This window comes from Centropristis striata, chromosome 13, assembly GCF_030273125.1.
Source record: "Centropristis striata isolate RG_2023a ecotype Rhode Island chromosome 13, C.striata_1.0, whole genome shotgun sequence".
Taxonomy (NCBI): Eukaryota; Metazoa; Chordata; class Actinopteri; order Perciformes; family Serranidae; genus Centropristis; species Centropristis striata.
In genome coordinates this window covers 4,002,694-4,026,102 of record NC_081529.1, presented here as the reverse complement: position 1 = coordinate 4,026,102, position 23,409 = coordinate 4,002,694, and the positions used below count along the sequence as shown (strand labels likewise).

Sequence of the window (23,409 nt, the reverse complement as noted above, 5' to 3'; positions counted from 1 at the left end):
TATATATATATATATATTCAAAGCAGAACGTGGTTAGTGCAATTACTGCTGTCTGATGTGGTTTTGAGTTTGTAGTAACTGTAATCTTTATACAATAATTTATCTGTAATAAAATAAATTGAAATCTAAAAACTTTGTCACAAGATAAAACCGACATCAAGGAGTTCATTTATAGTTATAACTCAATTTCGTCCAAAAATGTAGTTACTGCAGTGAGGCTTTATAGGGCAGTATAGTTTGTTGAATACGGAGCCAAGCAAACACACAATCAAAATGTTTTTCACTATTCTACTATCTTTCTAAGAAGATACAATAAAAGGTACAGTAGTGTGACTGTAGGCTACTGTTAACCCTATGAAGCCTAAACCACTAAATAATTGCCAGAAAATTCTTCTTTTTTTAAACTGGAGTGTTTCTTGAACCTGCTGACAGGTAATTTAAAAAAAAAATCCAAAAACAATAGGGATATATGATTCTAATTTGTATCATATTTGATACATCAGTTCTTTTTGTGCAATTTGTTGCTCACAGTTTGTTTTTCTTGAACTAACAAAAACATATAAAACCCAACATTTTAACCTTTTAAGGCTTTACTTTCTTTTAACATTTTCCTCAAACATGCAAAATATGTTTTTCCATATAACACAACATCATACATCTGCTGATATGAAGTTTTCACGCAGCAATGACTGATCCATTCGTGGAACCTGCATATACATTTTTGCTATATCTTGTATTTTTGTGCAATTTGTTGCTCAAACAACAGGTTTTTCAGGAAAAAAATATCACACTGATGTATAGGTCTCAAAAACTTGTGTATCAAATATGATACACTTGGCTTTATAGGGTTAATGTTATTCTTCTCACATTAAGTTGCCATTTTTGGTGTATATCTGTCGTATTGTTATAATTACAGTTTTTACAATTATACAGAGTTGTTGTTAAATTATAGCTAAAGAAGTAAAGTTAATTTGTGGAATAGTTCGTTTCTTTCTGTTATCAGAAATATAGTATATTAAGACCGATGGTAATGGATGCGTAAAACCAGAAGGAGGCAGTAATGCAACTGAATGGAGGCCAACTGCCGGAAAACACCAACGAAGAAGAAGAAGACTACTTCCGTTCTGGATCTCTTTCACCGGCACCGTGGTAGAGTAGAGCTGCTGTGCTTCAGCTCATCAGCATGCCGTCTGTAATTATCTCACTTTTCTGTCTAATTCTGGAGTTGACTGCCGAAGATCCGCCGTGAGCAGGTAATATTTTAATATGAGTTAATGAGATATGAGTATGTGGGAGTGTGGAGGTGGTTTTATATGACTTGTGCTAGCTTGTTAGCTATCCTTAAGTTAGGCTAACACGTGCTGGAAGACCACGTTGGGCAAAAGCTAGAATAAGTGTTTATAATTAGGTCATTGTGGATAATTGAACATGCATTAAACCCACTAGTGTGTAAAATAACGTGAAGAAATTATTAAATGTTAATTATCAATATTTAACTCGAGGGAGAAAAGAACGTGGCCTTTTCTCTTATGGCTTATGGCTCGATGTCTTTAATTAGTTATATATGTAATATAAATTGTTTATAGTATATATATATATATATATATATATTTATAATTGTATGTGACTATACTGATTATTCATATATGTATGTATATACTGACCCGTTAAGGGGTAGGACTAGATAAGTTTTTTTACTTCTTCCTACCCCCTTTCGAGCTTGCAGAAAGTGTTTCTTTTCAATTTTTTTGCTTTTTTTTTTTATTCATCTATTAATATTTAAACTATTTTTTTTTATTGCCTGCATGTTCGAAATAAAGACAATCAATCAATATGTAATGTCTCATTTTTCCTTTACAGGAAGCTTTGGCTGATCTGAAATGAGGCTAATCTTCGTGCCAATAAAGACGATGTTCTTCATCGCAATGAAAGGTAAAACTGACAATAAATTGTGTTTTTATTCCTCTATTCCTTTGCAGTCCATGTGATGAGTTTGTTATCCCTGTCTGAAAAAACAAGTGTGGAAACCATTGGTATCTGACTAGCTGCAGACTGATGTATGGAGCCACATGCTGCTCATTAACTATCACTAATCAAAGTCTCCTGACAGGTTCTTCCGTCTCACTTGACACTGACTGAGAATGAGGCCGGCTGCTGAAAAGGTGTGTACCACCCTGCTTCTTGTGATCCACGTTGCCTCTGATTCAGTGATGAAAACTGCTGCATAGGAAGTGCCGTCTGATGCGACAACTGACGATGGCAAATACAGCTGTTCTGAGAAATGCTGTCGGACATCTTGCTTCTGGTGTGCATAATGTGAACAGTTGGTGATCTAAATGTAAAATTTCTCCCAGCAGGTGTTGAGAATCTGCAAAGAACGACTAAGATGAAACATTGGTGCAGAGGAAAGTTGATCAGGTAAATATTGTAAGACAACTGATAATTAAAGTCAAGCCAGTGATGAAACATGTTATCCCTGTCTGAACTAAAGTGTGGATTCATGGTAACCTGAGGCTTGACTGCAGATACAGGACTAATATAGCTTTTGCTGATGAAGCAGTTTGTATTATGTTAGTGAAAAAATATTAATGTCCCTTTTTTTTTCTGACTTGCAGGTGAAATCAGTGGGGAATTGGACACAGCACTAGTATGGGATTGATCCGGAAGTCTTATGTCACCGGATAAGAAATGTACAAGTTACCATGTTTGATCTAAAACCTCTTTAATGAAAGCTGTATAAAAATTCAAGTATGACACATTTAAAGTAACAAATCTTAATGCGAGCACCCAGCATGTCACGGTCAATCTGTGTTGAAAGTTGTTCTGTAAGATCTCTTCTTCAAATTCTCTAAGAAGATCTTCTCCTCTTCGAGGAATTCACGGTCCTGTGGGGAGGAAGAGGAAGTTATTGGGAAAAGAAACTTTAAAGTGCTTCAAGAAAATTGTTAATCTATCATTGCAGCTAATCAAATGTGATTGTGAGCCATAACCAGTTATAAAAACCCTGTTTCAGTTTCTGATTGACATTGAATAAAAACAGTAACTATCTCCTTTTGTTCATTTGAATTATTTGTGTATTTCAGGAATCTGAAGTTATAATTGTCTAATAAGAACCATCTATCGTGTAGTTAATGCTCCTTACAGTTGGCTAGTTGCAGAATTTTTGATAAGTCTTGTATGATTTAAGAAGTTTAAGAACCATTGTGACATGAGCTGATTATTCAGATGTCTTCATGTAGTAATGATTAGAGCAAAACGCTGCTCTACGATGACTGTTCGTGTGTATCTTTCACACTTCCAACCTTTAACAGCCTTTTAAAGGTTTGCCACCTTAAGTCCTAAATTATGCATCAAAGTGATCATGTGGCTGTTTTTTTGGAACATTGACAGTGTTTACATGCATAAACTATAGTTTTTTGTCCTTATTTACGAAGAACTGAAGCTGTGTGTTGTAAACTGCAGTAGAAACTCCAGTTGAGATGGATATTCCAAACATGCTGTACATATTAAACATCCTAAAACCCAAATATCCAACTGTTTGAGCAGAATATGCTGTTTACATTACCCGTATCAAATTCAGTGTAAAGCCATGATATTAGTGTGCATGTGAACATAGTCAGAGATGTTCTTAATCATAGTTAGAATATTACTTTAAACCTTCCCATTCCTTCAGCCTACAAATCAGATTCCAAAAAGTTGTGATGCTGTGGAAAAACGTATAAACTTTAAAAACAGATTGCAAAGTTTTGCAAATCCTTTGGGACCGACAATCAGTTAAATAAATGAAAAATACAGGACGGGCTCCATGGTGGTGTCGTGGTTAGCACTCTTGCTAACAGCAAGAGGGTCGCCGGTTCGACTCCGGCATGTTCTCCCTGTGTCAGCATGGGTTCTCATGAATGAAAAATACAGGATACTTCACACACAATCTGGGAAAGGGTTTTTTTTTTTTGTGACATTAATTTTGAATTTGATGCTTTATTTTTACACAGCATCCCAGGTTTTTTGGAATGGAGGTGTAAAATGTGTGTGCACTGGTTACCTTTTCAGCAGTGTATTTCCACAGAGCCAGACTGGCCTGGAGAGCCATGGACTGGGAGTTGGCAAATGAAGTAGCAGGAGGAATATTCAGGGTTGATGACAGCTCAGGGTTTGGCAACACTGAAGCTGCATCTACAGATAAAAAACAATAAAACCATGTTATATAATTCCTATTTTTCAACGTGTATGAGATTACTTTTTGTTGAATGACCTCACCTGGTAAAATGGGTGGAATCATTTGTGTGAATGATGAAGTTGAAGTGTCTAACGTCAGCCTCTCTGTGTCCTTCTGCAGGTGACTTAACCGCATTCGCTCCTGCAACAAGCGTTGGGTACAATACCCCCACAGTTACTATTTATGTGCATACTTTATGTAAAATAAAAGAAGAAAATTGGAAATCTAATGCACTGAGAGCTGTAATGCACCTGAAGGATTCGTTGTTCTTGCTGCCTCAGTCTCTCTGTCTGTGTGTGTATATTCCTGAGTCTTGCCTCGTGCTCGGCCTCCACACGTTTCGCCTCCTGCAGCGCTCGTTCTCCGTCCTCATACTTCTCTGCAGCGAGCTGTAAAAAGCACAGTGTGGTCGAAACTCAAGATATTACATGTTAACTAGGATGACCATATTTTGATTTCCAAAAAAGAGGACAATCGGCACAACCTCGAGACACAAATTCAGACAGGCTTCACGGAGGTTGATGAACATGCTTTATTATGCTTCAATGGTGCAAAATTAACTTCTGTAATAAAATAAAATGAAATCTGTAAAAACTTGTAACAAAATAATAGCTCTCGTAGACTATTTTCAAATAAATTATATGAAATATATGAAATAATGTTCTAAATATGAACTTTTCTGTTAGAAAATCTAGCTTCAACAATATATCTCTTAATAACTGCAATAAGATAAATAATAGAAGAGTCTCACAAAGATCACAAAGAGCTTTGAGATCTCCAGCACCTTTATTAGACACTGAGACATATGTGCCAGCTTTGCACACGGTGCACTCCGCCTCCCACCTGTCCCGACCGGGGCGGTACGTCAGAAAAAATTTTTTGCGGCACTGACCCGCCCACAAGGCAGCCTCTTGGTAATTACATCTCGCAAAATTGTGTGCAAAGCGCCGGTCAATTTACGTGCACGTGTACTGGTCCTATGAAAAACAGTGAACACCGGACATTTTCGGGAATTTATAAAACCCGGCCGGACGCCCCGGACAGAACGTAAAAAGTGGACATGTCCGGGCAAAAGAGGACGCTTGGTCACCCTAATGTTAACTGCTCTTCATGTTGGGGTTTGTGTGGTGTGAACTTACCTTGCTGAAGGCCTCAACCTCTTGGACTCGTGTCTTGAGTCTCAGCGCTGTGCTGCTTATTCTCTCTTTCTCTCTGTCCAGTTCTTCTCGTAGTCGCTCCACATTCTCTCTCTCGTGGGCCATGGCCGTCTCCTTTTGTTTCAGCTCTGCGGTGTGAAGCTTTAAGTCTGCTTGTTCCTGCAACACAAACAGAAAATTAGATTTAATTTGTCCTTCTGGGTCAGGATCCGGGCGGGCTATATTCCATGATATGTAGTGATGTATACAGGCACAGCATCATTTCTACTTAACCCATTGACGTCGGGAAAGCATTACCGCATTTCTACCATTGAAACCGGGAGCGCTGTTGCGTCTCTCTACCATTAAGGCCGGGACAGCGGATACGTCATTTTGTAGTACTTGTATTTTTTCCGACTATAGCGGAGGAGCTCAGCAGTAAGTGACGGAAGAGATCTGATGAAAACAGCACCGATGATTTAATTGCTGATCCGGACTTTGAACCCTCGGAACCAATCGACCGGCATTTATGGATGAGGAATATGTTTTTAGACGACATATTTTCACCGAAGAACAGACAGATTTGTGGCCATCTGGAGATAATAATAATATTATTAGTAATATATTAATATTAATAATAATAATAATAATAGGCTAATTGATTGTGATGATGATATAAGAAATCATGACTGTTTATGTCTTATATTACTTTATGCGTCGTTGAGTACCCTGAAAAGTGCAATATATAAAATGTATTATTATTATTTATTATTATTATTATGATAATTATTTATTTTTTTATTACAGTAGGCTACTGAGAACTATGTCTTGTTCTTCCAGTGGTCATATCATGTTTGCATCTTGCTAATGGGCATGTATTAGTATTATGCATAGGATTTTTTATTCAGTCAAATGTAACATTTGCTGAGTTTGTTGATTTTTAAAAAAAACTTTATTGAAGGTTTGGACAAATAAACTCAACTTCGTATGAAAGCCACGGGTATAAGCTCTCAAATACTTTTTGAATTTCATTTTTATCTGCTACAGAGGCTGAAAAATCTATTATTTAGTAGGTGTTGAATTTCCAGAAAAACTTCAGGTTTTAGGGGGTCATTTGAAAATCGCCCAGAGGTTTTCCAGGCATTTTTTTCCAGGCGCTTTAGGCCTTAATGGGTTAAAAGATGATGAATTCCACAATGCTAACTCACCTGTGCCAGGCTGATGATGGAGCCCTCTCTCTTCTCCAGCAGACTGCTGACCTCGCGCTCAGCTCTCTCGTGCCTCTGCTTCTCCATGGTGTGGAAGTGTGCCCACTCAGCTGCCAGCTTCCTCCTCTCTTCTGCACAATGCTGCATCACTGACTTCTGCTCCTCCAGCAGTGAACTCTGATGGAAACAGAGACAAGCAGGGCCCGGATTCACAAAGCATTCTTTAGAAAAAAATGCTCCTTAAGTGCCACTTTTTTCTTTACTTTGCTCTTAAGACAAAATTGAAGAATATTTGGTATTCATGAAGAAATTCTTATCTTTTCTTTAGTTTTTTTCTTAACTTTCTTCTACAAATGAGATTCTTGGAAACAAAGTTCTTAGATTTCTTCTCATATTTCTTCACAACTTTAAGAGAAGCCCTCAGCGGTCTGAAAACAGCTACAGTGGAAAGGAAAGTCTTGATATGTATTTACTTGAACAAATCTGTAAGACATTTATTTGATTTGTTTCATATTTAGTTTAGCCCTACACAATGTGTTCACAAATTTTGTTCAATAAAGTTGGTCAGGGTAGTTTTTTTGTGTAAATGTATCACATAAAGCTTATTCTGGCAGTTTTCTGGTTATTCTGTTATTCTAGTATTTTGAAGGGAGGGCAGGGCCCAGCACTGATGTGGACATTTAGCCTCACCTTGGCTCTCTCCAGCTCCTCTCTCTCCATGTTGATCTGCATGCTAAGTGCATGTCTCTCTCCCTCCAGGCCTCTCTGGGTGGACTCTGCCTTGGCCTGCTCTGCTGTCATCTTCCAGCGTTCCTATGGCAGACAAAACATGGTATCTTCAGTCTTTTAGGGTAAAAGCATCAGTCCTTATTGTATGTTTGGACGTGTGGTTTACTGCAAGGTTATTATAGTTAACGAAAACTAACAAAATAACGAAAACTAATATTGAAAAAACATTTTCGTTAACTGAAATAAAAGTAAAAACAAGAGTTTTTTTAAAAAACGATAACTAACTGAAACTGTATTGTGTGGTTACAAAACTAACTAAAACTAACTAAAATTATAGTGAAAATGTCCTTCGTTTTCGTCTTTGTCAACTTTTTTCATTCATAATTCAGTGTTTCTATTTCAACATGCAGGAACACATGGTGAATATGTTTACTGAGACTGGGATGTCTACACTTCAACCAAAATTCAAAACACCCAGAACTGTAAGAGTTAATAACCTTATTGGGGCTGAGATGATAAACCAAAGGAAATGAAGGCACATACCCATTACAAAAAAACTAAAACTAACACTAAAACTAATAAAAACTAAACTAAAACTAAGCATTTTCAAAAAATAAAAACTAAACTAAAACTAGCAAACTCACTCTAAAAACGTAGGGGTGTGTACATAACTGGTAAAGCATTATATAGATATAAATATATATATAAACAAAGAGAGAGTGTAGGTGACAAGTTGTATGCTGCCTGTCTAAATGAGAGCTGTTAACTCTTTTTGTGACGACTTGTGATATATTGTCATGATAAAGAGTCCCCTCTGTGGTCTTCATTCAACTAAATCTACATTAATCTAAAGGTTTCACAAACCACTTTTGGATTGTGGGTTCAAGTAAAGCACAGATGTTGGATTTTAACTGTTGGGTACTGCTGGGCTTTGACAGTGGCTCTTGACGGCCCTTTATATTTTTTCTAACGTTATAGTTTTGTTTATATCATCTTCAGAGACAGAGATGATTTTTAAAAGCAGCAGCGCAACTTAAGAGACATTTTGAACATTAAAGGAATAGTTCACACCCAAAATAGTCATTTTTATGTCAATTAGTCAGCAACTGTTATCTTAAATTCTTGAAGACTAAACAACTAAAACTAACTGAATTTGAAAACAAAAATTCACAACGAAATTAAAACTAAAACTAATGAAAAATCCAAAACTATTATAACCTTGGTTTACTGCCTTGCCAAGTAAAGCAAATGCAGCTTTCCTATAAATAGTCTGGTTGTCCCCTGACCTTCTCAAGCTGTCTCTGCTGCTCATTGAGCTGAGTGTCCATCCTGGAAATGATTTCCTTGAGGTACGCTCTCTCCTCCGTCATGGCTTTCTGCTGCTGGCTCAGACGCTCCTGCAGCACTGAAAAAAGGGGCATTAAGAGAATGACCTTGACCCACTTGCAAAGCGATACCACCCACAGTATGCGATTATACAACTTGACCTATTTGCACAAACTGTGCGCATCCATGAGTGTGAATGTGTGTGTCTGTCTGAGGTACTTCGGAGCTGCTCGTCTCTGTGCCGTGCCCCCTGCTCCAGGCCCTGAGCCGTGTGTTCATGTGTGCTCTCCACCCGAGTAGAAAGATCCCCCAGCCGAGAGGAAAACTGCTCCATCTGCTCAATCAGCACTGTAAGAGATCTGGACAGAAAAAACAACAGAACGTTACAGAAGCTGCAGAAATGTTACCACTGAAATGTCCACAAACGATTCACACAACAGATACACATTCTTTTTGTTGACGTTGTGAGATCGGACTGGTGGAGGTCTGTGCTTTGTGCTGTGATAACATCTTACCTGGTCTGAGATGTTGCACTTGTAACTGCGTCAATCTCTTCGTCCTTTAACTTCTTCAGTCTGTGGACCTGGTCCTCATGGTCCTTCTTCATCTCCAAGATAGATTTCCTTGACAGCAAAGACGCACAAATACATGGTAAACTTCAATGTTTAAGGTTATTTATTTAGGATAAAATCAGGGCTGTACCGAACAGTTCATTTTTTTTTTTTTACTTTCTTTTTATTGAACATTTTAACAAACATTTTGCATACATCTGGTCTACATAAATCAAACCCCTCCAATAATACATCTTCAGATTACACTTGCCATCTTTCATCTTGGATCAGATATAAATTAACTTTACATTTTTATTCACTCCAATAAAATTGTTCAACTGAAATAGTAGTCTGTACCGAACAGTTCAAAGTTCAATTCATAACAGTGAAGGGAAGGTGCCAAAGGAACCATTATTTTTACCCAATTCTTACTCTTTTTTTAATGTACAGTCATGGAAAAAATATGAGACGCCCCTTGTTTTCTTCAATTTTTTGTTCATCTTAATGCCTGGTATAACTAAAGGTAATGATAACAACAAAAATTGCTCATAAGAGTTTAATTTAAGAGCTGATATCTAACCATTTTCCATGGTTTTCTTGATAATGATTTTGGTTATTATCAAGAAAACCATGGAAAATGTCTAGATATCAGCTCTTAAATTAAACTCTTATGAACTACTTTGGTTGTTATCATTATATCGTTCAAACACACGTACCTTTAGTTGTACCAGGCATTAAAATGAACAAGAAAATGAAGGAAACAAAGGTGGTCGAATATTTTTTTCCAAGGCTGTATATTACCTCAGAAATGCCTTTCCAGTTAGCATGCGTTGACAACTGTTGATTAAATATCCTAATAGAGTATTTGCTATTGTTAGAAAATGAATCTGCTACTAATGAAAAGGTTTCCTGGTGTACCTTTGGAGGTCTCTGAGTCTGTCCACCTCGCGGTCTCTGTCTTGCTGGGCCTGGGCCAGTTTGCGCTGGTACTGGGCCTGCAGCTCGGAGCGGTCCTGCTCAGCGGATCGTGTTGCTGTCGCCAGGCGTTCCATCAGGTCCTCACACTCCTGCCGTGCATGTGTCTCCCTCTGGGCTGCTGATTCCTCAAGCAGCTTCACACGAGCCCTGAAATAACGGGCACAGTGTTCAGCATACAGACACACACAGTCATGTATAATGTATGTTAAACATGTACACAGCCGCTGCACATATTGTGTATGGTTGAGGAATTAAGAGTACTTGTGTGTGTTCTCCATGATTTCCACATCCTGTTTATGGCGCTGCTGGACACACTCGAGGAACATTTGACTTTGCTCTCGCTCCAGCTGCAGCGTCTTCACCTGGATAATAAAACACAGGACGTTTAGGCTGTACAGGTAAGGCAAGGCAAGTTTATTTGTATAGCACAATTCAACACATGGTAATTCAAAGTGCTTTACATACACATTAACCCATTGACGCCTAAAACGCCTGTAAAACCTCTGGGCGATTTTAAAATAAGCCCTTAAAACCTGAAGTTTTTCTGGAAATTCAACAGAAGTGTCAACGCTTCTACTAAATAATAGATTTTTCAGCCTCTGTAGCAGATAGAAATTAAATTCAAAAAGTATTTGAGAGCTTATAGAAATACTACAAAACGACGTATCTGCTTTTCAGGCTTCAATGGGTTAAAACAGCAAGACACAATTGAAAACAGTAAAAACAGTCAATTAAAACAGGGAAATAGAAATAAAAATCTAAATAAGATAAAATAAGATACAGCAGGATAAGAAAAGAGATAAAATAATAAAAAGCACAAGTCAAACATTGCATAGTAAATAGTTAAAAGTAAGGGCAGTAGAGTAGAGCAGATAAGTGTTAAAGTTAAGAGTACGCTGCAGTAAACAATAGTGTTTTTAGTCCTGATTTAAAGGAGCTGACCTCAGATCTACAGGTACATAGAGCACACAGGGAGGGAAGCTGGGGCAGCAGGGAACAAGGTTATTATTCTATTCTCTCTCATTATTACCTGTCCTTCCAGCTGAATGATGCGAGTCTGTAAAGCCTGATAATCTCCAGGTTGCTGCTCTCTGTCTTTAAGTCTCTGCAGGAGTCCTGCATCCACACCACCACCTAGACCCAGCAGCTGAGACTGCATCATCTGGAAGATAAATAAATGTAACTAAGTCAAAACCAAGCCAGGCCATAATTGTGTGTGTCTTTTTTTTCTCCATAAATCGGTAGTAGAGAAGTTTACGTTTCCAACCTGCTGTTGTAGAAGCAGCTGCTGCAGACTGTCTGCTGAAAGCGTCAACTTTGCAGAAGAAATGAAAAGGATTAAAATAACGTATTATATGATCGCTCAAATCACCACAACAGTGTTACAGAGGAGCGCGCATACCTGTTGTTGGGCTGCACTTGGTGGATTTTGCATTTGGTTTTGTTGTGGAACAGCTGGAAAGAAAACAACCATGATCATATTGATCTGCTCACATTATCTTACAGCAATGTTGAATACTGTATCTAAAACTACTTATTTCCCCAAGATTACCTACACCTCATTGAGCCAGGCGCTATAGTAGAGACAGGGTTGAGCAGCTGCAGCTGTTGCAGGGTTTCTTCAGCTGCCTGACTGGATGCTTTGTGGGATAGTAGCAGTTGAGTTTGAAGCTGGGGTTGGGTGTGGCTAACGCTAGCAGCAGAGACTGGCAAAGGAGGGCAATCTGAGGGATGAGACAAATTTAGAGTTTGTCCGAGGTCTACTTCAGCATGGAGGACAGTTGCTGGGGAGGATGTTAAGTTTGAGGGGAGGGAAGGTTGGGTGGTGGGTGTAACAGAAGGAGAGGATTGTGGTGGAGTGGAGGGGTGAGCAGGAGAGGGATCTGTTTGAGAGGAGGAGCAGAATGTGAGTTGATAAAGTAGAATGAGGTGTCAGACGATATCATGCTGGATAATGTGATTATACAGCAATGTTGTGTTTTCAGTTCGGTTTGTTTGTTTGTCTGTTTGTCAGCGTGATTATGGAAAAAATGCTGACCTGATTTTTATGAAACTCAGTGGAAGAGTGAAGCATGAACCAAGGAAGAATCCAACTCAATCAAAACAATAAAATAAGCTGGAATTAAGCAACACAGTAAAGCGAGGGATCAGAAGAGTTGTTGTCTTCATCACCATTGCCCTAATTACAGTTAGCTTCTCCTGTTAAGATTCCTCAAGTGTTCTAGAGGTTTTTATGGGCCGCAGAATTATCTGCAGAGGTTCCCTCCTCTCCAAAACAAACGGACCAAGAGATTAATTGTGGCAAAAACACTGAATAAAGCAGTTTTAAGTTAAAAAATAGTGTTTCTCTGAAGGGTGAAAACCGACCTGCTGCTGATGTTTTGCTCAGCTAGTTTGTCAGATCCAGATGTTGGCTGACAAAACACTTTCATATAGTTAGATGATATAATATACAAAAACATTCAGGATCTAAAAGTTAAATGCGGTTTGAAATTGAGTAAAAAGTAAATTTGTGACATGTTCAGGGGAAATCGAAGTACATAACTCAACAAAATACACAACATAGAACACGTGTTTTAAACGCTTCAATATGAAAAACTTCATAATATACCTTAACATTTTGGAGCGAATGCTTTTTTCCCTTTCACGAATATTGCGAGATAGGACACGGCCTTGTCACCTGGGCTCTCTCAGTGCCCTTCTAGTTATAAAATGTAACTATAGTAGTTACTGCAATTGCACTTTATAATGACTCCCCTTTTAGTAAGGACAGAAGAATATTTATTTAATATTTATTTAAATTTTAGCTTAGCTGCTTATACGGTATTTACCAAACTGTATTTTTGCACATGTTTTTTGCACATGTATATTTGCACACATGTCTATTTATTTACACACCTGTATATTTGCACACTTGCTGTAACTGTAAGTTAAGTTATTGTTTGTGTGTAAGGCTACTTGTTATTATTCAAATGTATTGTGTTCATGAGTATGAGTAACAGCTACTAATACACATGGACCATCCATTCCACTTCCTCTATACTAGGCTATGTATTGTGGGCTCATGTTCTGTATAGGTGGAATATGTATGTATACATGTGTTGTGTGTATGTTGGCTGCTGGAACACCTACATTTCTCTGCTGGGATGAATAAAGTATTTCTTATCTTATTTCTTATCTTATCTTACTGAGATACATACCTTGCTTGGTCCTCGTATCTCTGACAGGAGTGGAATAAGCAGTGCTGCACAAAACAAAAGGAAAATGATGAAAAAAGCAAAAAGAATCACTGACAGTTTGTGGATTTATATAACAAATATTCTACCTAGTTTCCTTGACAGATGTAACAGTGTCCTCTCTGCCCCGGGGAGCTTGTGAAGGGAGTTGCTTACTGAAAAAAAGAGCAGGTTATCACTGAGTACGGAGAAACAAGCTTCATCTGTCATCGTATGTGTCACTCACTGTATTTCCTTTGTTGTGTACCTGACAGTGGGCTCCAGATCTTCTCCCAGGCCCAAAGCGTCTTCATGGGAGGTCTTTGTCTCAGACTTTGACACTGACAGAGCTTTCTTTCTGCTCAGGGCTCCTGCTAACCAATCCTCCTCCTCCTCCTCCTCTTCTTTCTGCTGGCTTTTAGAGAGCTCTGGTTTGGTTTGTTTGGTAACATTTTCCGTTACAATAGGGGTGTCTGCTGATATTTTTGGAGCAGATGTGGCTTGGCTTACAGTCAGAGAGGATTTTCTCTCTAATAAAGGAGAAAAAGGAGCCTTTGGAGACTCTATTAAAGCCTTGGTGTCTTTTGCATCATCCTCTAGGAAGACGAGGTCGTCGTTTGTCTTGAGGCCGAGCCAGTCAGCTGAGCCGCGGTGTCGTGAGGAGGTGGGGGTGGTGGGTTTTGGTTTCTTCTCTGGGGTAGAGGGACCGACATCTTCTGTAGAAAATCTGATGATAAGAAAAATGTTGAGCTTTAAATTTATCATGGCAGGTAAAAAGCCTCCTGTAAAACACCAGGATTGGTCTTCACACCCACCTGACAGACTGTCTGCGGGAAAGGCGCCCTTCAGGAGTGGAAGCCAGAGTGGGCTGATAGGAGCCAAACGTGAGCTCTTCTTCTGGAACTGGTTCTGATAAATGGGAACAAAGTTAGCATTAAATTATTTGTTTTCTTAACCCATTGAAGCCTAGAAAGCGGATACGTCGTTTTGTAGTATTTGTATAAGCTCTCAAATACTTTTTGAATTTCATTTCTATCTGCTACAGAGGCTGAAAAATCTATTATTTAGTAGAAGCGTTGACACTTCTGTTGAATTTCCAGAAAAACTTCAGGTTTTAGGGGCTTATTTTAAAATCACCCAGAGGTTTTACAGGAAGTTTTAGGCGTCAGTGGGTTAAAACAGGACTTGCTTGCTCATACTCATTATGATGGGTACTGCTCATTGGCCTGACAGCTCCTTCTTCAGAAACCCCAGCAGTCATAAAACCTACCATTAGTTCAACAGTGTGCCCTACTGATATGGGATATTTGAGACAAATGCCGATACTGATATAAGAGGGGAAAATTCATTGATAACCGATTTGTTGGCCGATATAGTATTTTTTTTTTAGCTGGAATGAAAATAGAACTTTTTTATGTGAATTTTGCCCTGATTTTGCACCACTTTACGTAGAGAGCTTACTTTCTCAAGTAACACTTTAAAAAAAAAAAATAAATACTATTAAAATTATTTACTATTACTATTTATGTTACATTTTTATACAATGCACAAACAATGTATTACATTGTCAGCAAATTGTATAAATGAAAACTGAAAAAAAGAAATAATATTGTGTAAAAAAAGTTTTCATAACAGCACATATCGGACAGCATATACACCAATACCGATAGGCCTTTGATAGGCCAATATCAGACGATAACATCTGTCAACCGATATCTGTCTATTGTACGCTAATTATCAAGGGCACCAAAAACTACAGGGAGAGTATGTATTTTCAGAACAATGGGCCCTTGGAGCAGTGGGCTTTTCTTTTCAGAATAATGAGCCCTCAGACAAATGGTTTGGTACCAGAAGATCAGGGTGCCGACTCACCTTTCACACTGAGCGTCTTCTCTTGTTGCTGCTTCTCTTGAGTGTGAGGCTGCTCCTTCCTCTCGCCTGTTGGAGGTCGCTCCAGAAGACGAGGTGAAGTCAAACTCTCCAGGATCTCATCGAGTTTGGTACGAGGTCTGTGATGGGTCTCACCCCTGAGATTACACACAGAACACAAACAAACAGTCAAAGTGAAGGAAAAACAAAAAAGAAAAGAATATACCATACGCCTGATGCTGAGAGATGTTGCTTTGTAAACCATTGTTAAAGTTTAGTTTTGTTTTTAGTGGCACCCCAAAGCACAAAGCACTTAAGCAGTAATTATTTATCGTTTGAGTGCTATAAATAAGGATGACAATAAGAGCGAGAACACAAAGCTGTTACCTTTCCTTGTTGGACCAAAGAGCGCTCTCTTTTTTCTTGGATTTGTTTTTATCACTTTCAAATCCGAGGGCATCCATGAGGTCGTCCTTATCATCATCAAATGTAAGATCGCTTCTTTGTTTCGCTGTCTTAGCTGAAGAACAAAGAATATACACAAAACAAATACAGTGCTGAACTGTTTGTTTGTTTCAAGTAAAATAAAGAGTTATGGGTCATTAAATGAAGGCTCACATGTTTCAGTCTTTAGGATAGGAGAGGCTGAAAGAGATGGCGCAGATTTTTCAGGTTTAGCCTGCTGTGTTCTGGATTTAGGTTCCGGCTTGGTTTCATCTGAAAGCAAGTCATCAAGTAGATCATCCAGGGGGTCGTCCACATCTGGAATAGAAATAATACGTTTTTGGAAAGTTTTCCGGACAGTAAAGCAGTAAATTGTAATGATGCGTCATGTATGTATAGACGACATTGTGAATATCAGATACTACCATATGTTCAAACATATTTAGGTACATATTGAGGCCTGAAACGCCTGTAAAACCTCTGGGCGATTTTAAAATAAGCCCCTAAAACCTGAAGTTTTTCTGGAAATTCAACAGAAGTGTCAACTCTTCTACTAAATAATAGATTTTTCAGCCTCTGTAGCAGATAGAAATGAAATTCAAAAAGTATTTGAGAGCTTATACAAATACTACAAAACGACGTATCCGCTTTCCAGGCTTCAATGGGTTAAATTAATTAATTAACAGCATATACTGTGTTTTTATACATACTTAATGTACATAAACAAGCAGGACAAAATATTGGAAGCTCAACACATATGGGATTTATTGGAGGGCTGTTGCATTCAATGCATTAGATTACACAGGTGCATTAAAGAAACTGGATCTCACTATATGGCACTACATTGATTGTATGTGTTTCTTACTCCCCATTTGTCCATTTGTGTGTGATATCCAACTATTGGGGGTGGGAAGGCGAGGAACAGCATAGTATCACAATGCTTTGCGTGGTAGTATTGTATCCTACGACGAATATTTTATTATATAAATTATTAACATTTCAAATACAGAATAATAGAATTAATTGCTTTTCAGTCCACTAGATGGTGCTGCTTTGAGCTGTTTTATTAATGCAACTCAACTAATTTGATTTCGATCGATCCATTTAGATAGATAGATAGATAGATAGATAGATAGATAGATAGATAGACAGACACATACATTGAACATACACTATACATACAGTAAACATTAACTTAACCTATGAATAATAAACCTATGATAAATCTGAATTTAATTAAAATATTGGCTAAAATATTAAACATTTGCTGAAATTAGACTTTAACTGAGGAATTAAACATTGCAGGAAATTTAATAATGTGCAGATAAATTAAACATTTGCAAAGATGACCAGGAAAGAATAGTGCAAAACAGAGAATGAAATGATTTAACAGTAATTTACCTTCTAATTCCCTAGCTGCTGAAGGGGCTACAAACTTTTTTTTGTAAAAGTTGCATTGTTTGCAAAACCTGTACAGTAGTCCACACACATTTGCATTTAGTTAAGTTGGACTATGTGGACATGTCAGTTTGTCTGCTGCCTGTAGTTCTGATAGGGTTTTATGATAGTGGGCCAGCCTGTCTGCAATAAAAATGACTGTACTGGGATGAACAGACTGAGCACATACACCCACTGCACCTACCCACATTCAACTACAAGTAAAAGGCCAAAAAAATATCTGTAATAATGTACCTTTAGTGTGAGGAGTCTGACCAAGACCTTCATCCTCACCACCACTGTCTAATCAATGCAGCAGATTGAGGAAAAACAAAGCAAAGAATCAGCACTGTTGAGTTCTATGAAGCGCTGTGTCAGTGGATGGGGCAGGGAGGCTCACTCACCAGAGAAGGTGAACTTCTTGTAGTTATGTGCTGTAGACGAAGGTGCAGAGTTAGGCTTCCTCCCTCCTGTGGTGGTGGGTTCATCTGAGTGAACAGGGGGGAAGACACGGCTCTCTGTGATTGCTGCAAACTTCAAAGACGGTAATAATACGAGGCTAATAATGAGAAAATAATGTATGCAAGAACACTCTGTACTGAATTACTTGCTCCCTCCGGTTTTACTTTACTTTCTAACTTTGGAGAGTTTTTCCTTGGCCCTTCATCACCAAACGGCTTTGTTTGTGCTGCAGGAGCTGAACTGGGCTTTTTCTTTAATGCAAAAAGGTCTGCATCCATATCATCCATGTCCTGTATAATGATACAGGAAAAAAGATTTACAGACAAACACAAAGCTTAACACTGTACCTGCATTTTCACAGTTTGTAATACTTATTTACCTTCATGTTCTTCAGTATGTCATTAGGATCTGCTGCTGAGACGTCAGAGTCCTGGACAGGAAATACAATAATAACAGAAAGACAATAAAATAATACTGTATACATGCCATGTTTTACCATCTACACTACCGGTCAAAAGTTTTAGAACACCCCAATTTTTCCAGTTTTTTATTGAAATTCAAGCAGTTCAAGTCAAATGAACAGCTTGAAAGGGTACGAAGGTAAGTGGTGAACTGCCAGAGGTAAATAAAAAAAGGTAAAATATAACGTACATTTCAGAATTATACAAGTAGGCCTTTTTCAGGGAACAAGAAGTGGGTTAACAACTTAACTCTATTGAGTCTTGGGCTATTTTGTCCATTTTTTAATTCTTTTCATGTCTTTTTTGTCATTTTGTGTCTTTTTTTGGTCATTTTGTGTCTTTTTTTTTAGTCATTTAGTGTCTTTTGGTGTCTTTTTTGTCATTTTGTGTCTTTTTTTGGTCATTTTGTGTCTTTTTTTTAGTCCTTTAGTCCAACATAAAATGTGATTTTGAATCTTTTTTTACTTTCAAAACACTATCATGCTCAATAAAGAATTTTAAATGTTGCAAATTTCAGAGTACACTGAGACATTAAACTGCATCATTTTCAATTAAATTCTGGAAAAGTTGGTGTGTTCTAAAACTTTTGACCAGTAGTGTATGTCGAGTGTCTACATACCTCCGTGTCCCCGCCGTCTCTCCCTACCTCCTCTGCTAGCATACTGAAAATGTTATCCGTAGCAGAGGTGCTGCAGAAGAAAGAAAACATAACTCACAAACACTTGGGATTTATAATTATTGAAAGGGAACATTTGGCTTCCTCTAACTTACCGACTCAGTGGTCCACTGCGAGTCGCTTTCCCCCTCACTGGGAGTTCTGGTGAGAGAATATATTACAACAAACAAAACTCTTGCGTTGATAATACAATAATAATGACAATAGTGGTTGGTTCAAAAACACCTACTTACTGTTATCATCAAATAAGCTGTCGAGCAAATCTTCATCTCCAAATGAACCTTGGGAAAACACAAGATTAATGTGGAGAATATGTGAAGAATATGTGCCACCAGAAACTGAATTTGAATTATTTATATTAGAATTTGAATTGCTTAACTTGAATAATTGCATTAAAAAACTGAATTTGAATCACATAATTTGAATTTGTATTGTATAATTTGAATCATTGCATTGAAAAACTGAATCTGAATTGTAATTTGAAATTTAACTTATTAGTTTGGAACTGAACATTCAGTTCACAAAATTAAATTTAAATGTTCTGCGATGAACATCCAGGTAGTTGAGGCAGAGCAATCGAGCGCAGAACACGGATGCGCTGAGGTGCTGATTGGCCGAAGAGTCGATGTGTATCTGTGCTCGACTGCTCTGCCTCAACTACCCGGATGTTCGTCGCAGAAAATTGAAATTTAATTTTGTGATCTGAATTTGAATTGTGAGAACTGAATGTTCAGTTCCAAACTAATAAATTAAATTTCAAAATACAATTCAGAGTCAGTTTTTCCACTGCAATGACACAGATTATACAATATAAATTCAAATTATGTGATTCAAATTCAGTTTTTTAATTCAAACTGCCTTGGTGTTTATGTATACATAATTCCTTCTATATAACAGCACCTCAGATATGTTTTAGCTGTATTATGTTTATTAAGTACATTTGTAAATGTACTACTTGAGTTATTTAGTCATTAAGAAATGTACTTAGTTACTTTCCATCAGTGCAAATAACACTTACTTTTGGATGGTTTGCCCTTCAGCTTTGTAGCCTGTAAATAAAAGTGAAATGTAATCAGTTATTAAGGTGCGTTTGATAATTAATGAACATTTTGTTTGTGGCAGCAGTTTGACTCACCATGTTGAATCTCTCCTGGTAGCATTAAAGTTGAGAGTATTTTAGCTTAAGTTATCTTATGCTAGCTAAATCTGATTAGGCGTCTCCTGTCTCCAATAGTAACCACGCTACACCGGTGAGCGCCCATGCTAATGACACGATACACGACTGTAGTTAGCTAACATGCTAACACGTCCTTTTGTTTCGTGCTTTAATACAGCCACGCTAAGAGTTTTAAAATTAGCAAGTTTGCTTGACGCAAATTAACATTAAAAAGAATAATACCGCCGCTACACACTGCATCAAATACTGCTACACGGGCAAGGCTGTCCGTTAGCACAATTACGCGAATTCAGTCTTTTAACACAAACCTAATGTTTCACATTACAAAGCTTTGAGTTGCAAAATTCAAATCAGACATATCTGTTTGAGAGATTTACTGCAGCAAAAAAGATACTACAGACGCAACCGGCGCGACACATGCGCTTCCTGTTTACAGTTTGCAGTGCATTCTGGGTGGAGTAGTTCTTCTTCTTCTTCTTCTTTGTGTTGTTTTATGGCGGTTGACAAACAACTTTTTGGTGTATTACCGCCACCTACTGATATGGAGTGTGGACCGGGACTTTACACATTCCTGAGTTTAACTAAATAATAATAAAATAATAATAATAAAAATAAATTAATTAATTAATTAATTAAAAAAAAAAAAAAGAGAAAGTACATAAATGATATTCTCTCTATTAATCTTGTTCTCCTAAGATACTGTAACAAAAAGGAAAAACATTTCTCCTCTGAACTTCTTTGTAAAAGATCCCGTAAATCAAAGTTCAACTTAATTTCTTTAAGGTTCAATATCAGTTCCCTTCTCTCCTGATCATACTTCTGACAATAAAGCATCACATGTTCTAAATTTTCTTCTTCATTACAATATTGACTTCTTCCCGAATTGTGTTTTCCCATTTTAAATAGTGTACTGTTTAATGCTGTATGACCCAATCTTAATCTGGATATTATTGCTTCCTCTTTTCGTGTTCTCCCCACGCTTCTCATCACACCTACTTTTCTTTGAATTCTATATAACCATCTTCCTTTTCTCTCTTCTTCCCACTGCTTTTGCCACCTTTCTTTCAATTTGCACTTGATTATAGTTTTCACTTCTGTTTTACTAAATGGAACCGCGATATCAATATTATTCCTTTTTGTTGCTTCCTTTGCACATTTGTCCGCCAATTCATTTCCTTTGATTCCTATATGCGCTGGTATCCATACCATTATTATACTTATTCCCATCATTTGAATTCTGTATAATGTTTGTTGTATTTCTATTAAAACATCTGGCCTACCTTCTGATTTGTTATTTCTCACACTGATTAATGATGAACTGGAGTCAGAGCATACTACTGCTCTTAAAGGTCTCACCTCTTCTGGAGTAGTTCTTTTCTTCTTTCTTCTTCTTTGAAGTTTTCTCAACAAACACCAGCATGTTGAAAAAAATATATAAGGAATCCCCCTTTATTGTTATTACTTATTATTCATTTCCTTCTTTCTTTTTTTGTTGTTGTTAGTTTTGGAAATAGTGTAAAAAAAAAATAAAAAATCCTGCTCTATATACTCCGGTACGGTAGGTGGCGGTATGCGCCTTAAAGCTGGTATTGCACTCCGCTATAATACATAAAGAAGAAAATTTCCTTTTCTGCCCTCTTTTGTCGGCACCGTGGGAGAGCTACCACCTCCCAACTCTTCAGCATGCCGCACTCGCACGTAGCGGTGGATTTTTGTCTAATGAAGGAGTCTGCAGCCTATAAGCCGCCGTGAACAGGTAATATTTTAGGAGTAGTTAATGAGACATGAGTATGTGGGAGTCTGGAGGTGGTTTTATATGACTTGTGTTAATTGTTAGCTGCACTTATGTTAGGCTGACACGTGCTGGAAGACCACGTTGGGCAAAAGACAGTAAAGGGTTTATAAGTAGACGACTTTTGATAATTTGAGAACATACTTTTAACCAACTGGTGCGTAAAATAACATTATATGTTAGTTTGCAATATTTAACCCGAGATGAATGGGCTTTCTTCAGCACATGTTCTGATGTCTTTGAGTATCATTAGGAATATAGATTACATTACATTACATGTCATTTAGCAGACGCTTTTGTCCAAAGCAACTTACAATAAGTGCATTCAACATATATAATATAATGTCTCATATTTTAACTTTTCAGGAAGTTCTGGCAAATATGGAAGGAGGCTAATCAAGTCCTAAGAAAAACGAAGGCTGTCTTTCAACGCAATGAAATATAAAGGTGACTTTAAATGTTGTTTTTTTTATGATCTGGCTTTTTGCAGTGCATGTGATGAGTTTGTTATCCCTGTCTGAAAAAACAAGTGTGGAAATCATTGGTATCTGACTAGCTGCAGACTGATGTATGGAGCCTCATGCTGCTGATGAACTATCACTAATCAAAGTCTCCTGACAGGTTCTTCCGTCTCACTTGACACTGACTGAGAATGAGGCCGGCTGCTGAAAAGGTGTGTACCACCCTGCTTCTTGTGATCCACGTTGCCTCTGATTCAGTGATGAAAACTGCTGCATAGGAAGTGCCGTCTGATGCGACAACTGACGATGGCAAATATAGCTGTTCTGAGAAATGCTGTCAGACATCTTGCTTCTGGTGTGCATAATCTGAACAGTTGGTGATCTAAATGTAAAATTTCCCCCAGCAGGTGTTGAGAATCTGCAAAGAACGACTAAGATGGAACGTTGGTGCAGAGGAAAGTTGATCAGGTAAATATTGTAAGACAACTGATAATTAAAGTCAAGCCAGTGATGAAACATGTTATCCCTGTCTGAACTAAAGTGTGGATTCATGGTAACCTGAGGCTTGACTGCAGATACAGGACTAATATAGCTTTGGCTGACTACAGTAGTTAGAATTGCATTAGTTTTAACATCATTATGTCCCTTTTTTTTTCACCTGTAGATGACATCAGTGAAGTGGACACACTTACAGCTTGATCCAGAAGTCTGATTCCAGCAGGATGATAAATGCACAAGATTTGTTACACAAGACTATATGCTGGTATTTTGTTTGTTTTGATCCTTGCCAAGACAGTGTTCAACATTTGGAGCTGTTCATGCTGCAACTGTGTACTATATCACAATTGAAATAAGCCATTTGACTTAATAAAATCATTTTGAATCATATGTTTTTTAAAATGTATGCATTTGTATTCATGGGAGACAGCTTCCTTTTAAAAAAAATAATAATAAAATCAATTTGAATAGGGCTTCATCTTGGAGAAATACCACATCTGCATTCTGAGGTTTAAGGGAACTAATTTATTTTAATAGGATTTAAGAGACCATTGACACTTCATGTAATTATTTTTTAAGCTCTTAGCCATTATTGTTTCCCTGTTTTGTCTACCACCATGACAGTTTAATATGGAATATTATTCCAACAAGATAATATGCAAAAGCTTGTGTTGAATAATTACAATATAAAGCCTACATGCAACTCAAGTCTGCAATACCTATTCCCAAAAAGAAATCTGGAATAATGCATAATAGAAAACTATCGCCCTCCC

The 23,409-nt window shown here is 37.6% G+C and overlaps 1 protein-coding gene, 2 long non-coding RNA genes and 4 other non-coding genes across 10 annotated transcripts; 6 read left to right on the top strand and 1 right to left on the bottom strand.

Annotated features, from left to right (window-relative positions):
• The first annotated feature begins 1,102 nt into the window (after positions 1-1,102).
• Positions 1,103-3,049, top strand: LOC131982904 (uncharacterized). 2 transcript variants are annotated; one of them, XR_009395431.1, is made up of 5 exons: positions 1,103-1,253; positions 1,861-1,932; positions 2,111-2,162; positions 2,358-2,418; positions 2,616-3,049. It is a non-coding gene; the product is annotated as an uncharacterized LOC131982904 (long non-coding RNA). The 2 variants fall into 2 exon arrangements; XR_009395432.1 differs by having other exon boundaries at positions 2,355-2,418.
• On the top strand, positions 2,204-2,280 carry LOC131984197 (small nucleolar RNA SNORD49). The gene has a single exon (XR_009395542.1). It is a non-coding gene; the product is annotated as a small nucleolar RNA SNORD49 (small nucleolar RNA).
• Positions 2,450-2,519, top strand: LOC131984194 (small nucleolar RNA R38). The gene has a single exon (XR_009395539.1). It is a non-coding gene; the product is annotated as a small nucleolar RNA R38 (small nucleolar RNA).
• On the bottom strand, positions 2,706-20,325 carry LOC131982891 (fas-binding factor 1 homolog). Of its 2 annotated transcripts, XM_059347479.1 has the most exons (32): positions 19,844-20,325; positions 19,727-19,757; positions 18,942-18,989; positions 18,804-18,849; positions 18,652-18,721; positions 17,951-18,001; positions 17,717-17,861; positions 17,514-17,597; positions 17,365-17,412; positions 15,847-15,990; positions 15,616-15,748; positions 15,232-15,386; positions 14,175-14,268; positions 13,628-14,086; positions 13,470-13,535; positions 13,345-13,388; positions 11,701-11,868; positions 11,547-11,599; positions 11,412-11,459; positions 11,175-11,306; positions 10,406-10,506; positions 10,085-10,291; positions 9,131-9,238; positions 8,835-8,974; positions 8,576-8,694; positions 7,251-7,373; positions 6,561-6,737; positions 5,356-5,532; positions 4,468-4,605; positions 4,258-4,357; positions 4,043-4,173; positions 2,706-2,885 (listed from the first exon to the last, which is right to left on the bottom strand). In XM_059347479.1, exons 1-32 carry the CDS (start codon positions 19,844-19,846, stop codon positions 2,802-2,804), a joined length of 3,627 nt encoding a protein of 1,208 aa, XP_059203462.1. In that variant the 5' UTR covers positions 19,847-20,325; the 3' UTR covers positions 2,706-2,801. The 2 variants fall into 2 exon arrangements, with proteins under 2 accessions (XP_059203462.1, XP_059203464.1); XM_059347481.1 differs by lacking the exon at positions 17,365-17,412 and having other exon boundaries at positions 17,741-17,861; positions 19,844-20,324.
• A 1,168-nt stretch (positions 20,326-21,493) lies between these two features.
• Positions 21,494-23,026, top strand: LOC131982905 (uncharacterized). Of its 2 annotated transcripts, none has more exons than XR_009395433.1 (5): positions 21,494-21,641; positions 22,044-22,124; positions 22,299-22,350; positions 22,543-22,606; positions 22,803-23,026. It is a non-coding gene; the product is annotated as an uncharacterized LOC131982905 (long non-coding RNA). The 2 variants fall into 2 exon arrangements; XR_009395434.1 differs by having other exon boundaries at positions 21,495-21,641; positions 22,546-22,606.
• Positions 22,392-22,468, top strand: LOC131984195 (small nucleolar RNA SNORD49). Its single transcript, XR_009395540.1, has one exon. It is a non-coding gene; the product is annotated as a small nucleolar RNA SNORD49 (small nucleolar RNA).
• On the top strand, positions 22,638-22,707 carry LOC131984193 (small nucleolar RNA R38). Its single transcript, XR_009395538.1, has one exon. It is a non-coding gene; the product is annotated as a small nucleolar RNA R38 (small nucleolar RNA).
• Positions 23,027-23,409: the final 383 nt, after the last annotated feature.

Coding starts and splice junctions, on each gene's coding strand:
- LOC131982891 (XM_059347479.1), bottom strand. Junction 18,722..18,803: donor CGCAGTGGACCACTGAGTCG/GTAAGTTAGAGG, acceptor TTTCTTCTGCAG/CACCTCTGCTACGGATAACA. Junction 10,292..10,405: donor ATCATGGAGAACACACACAA/GTACTCTTAATT, acceptor CCGTTATTTCAG/GGCTCGTGTGAAGCTGCTTG.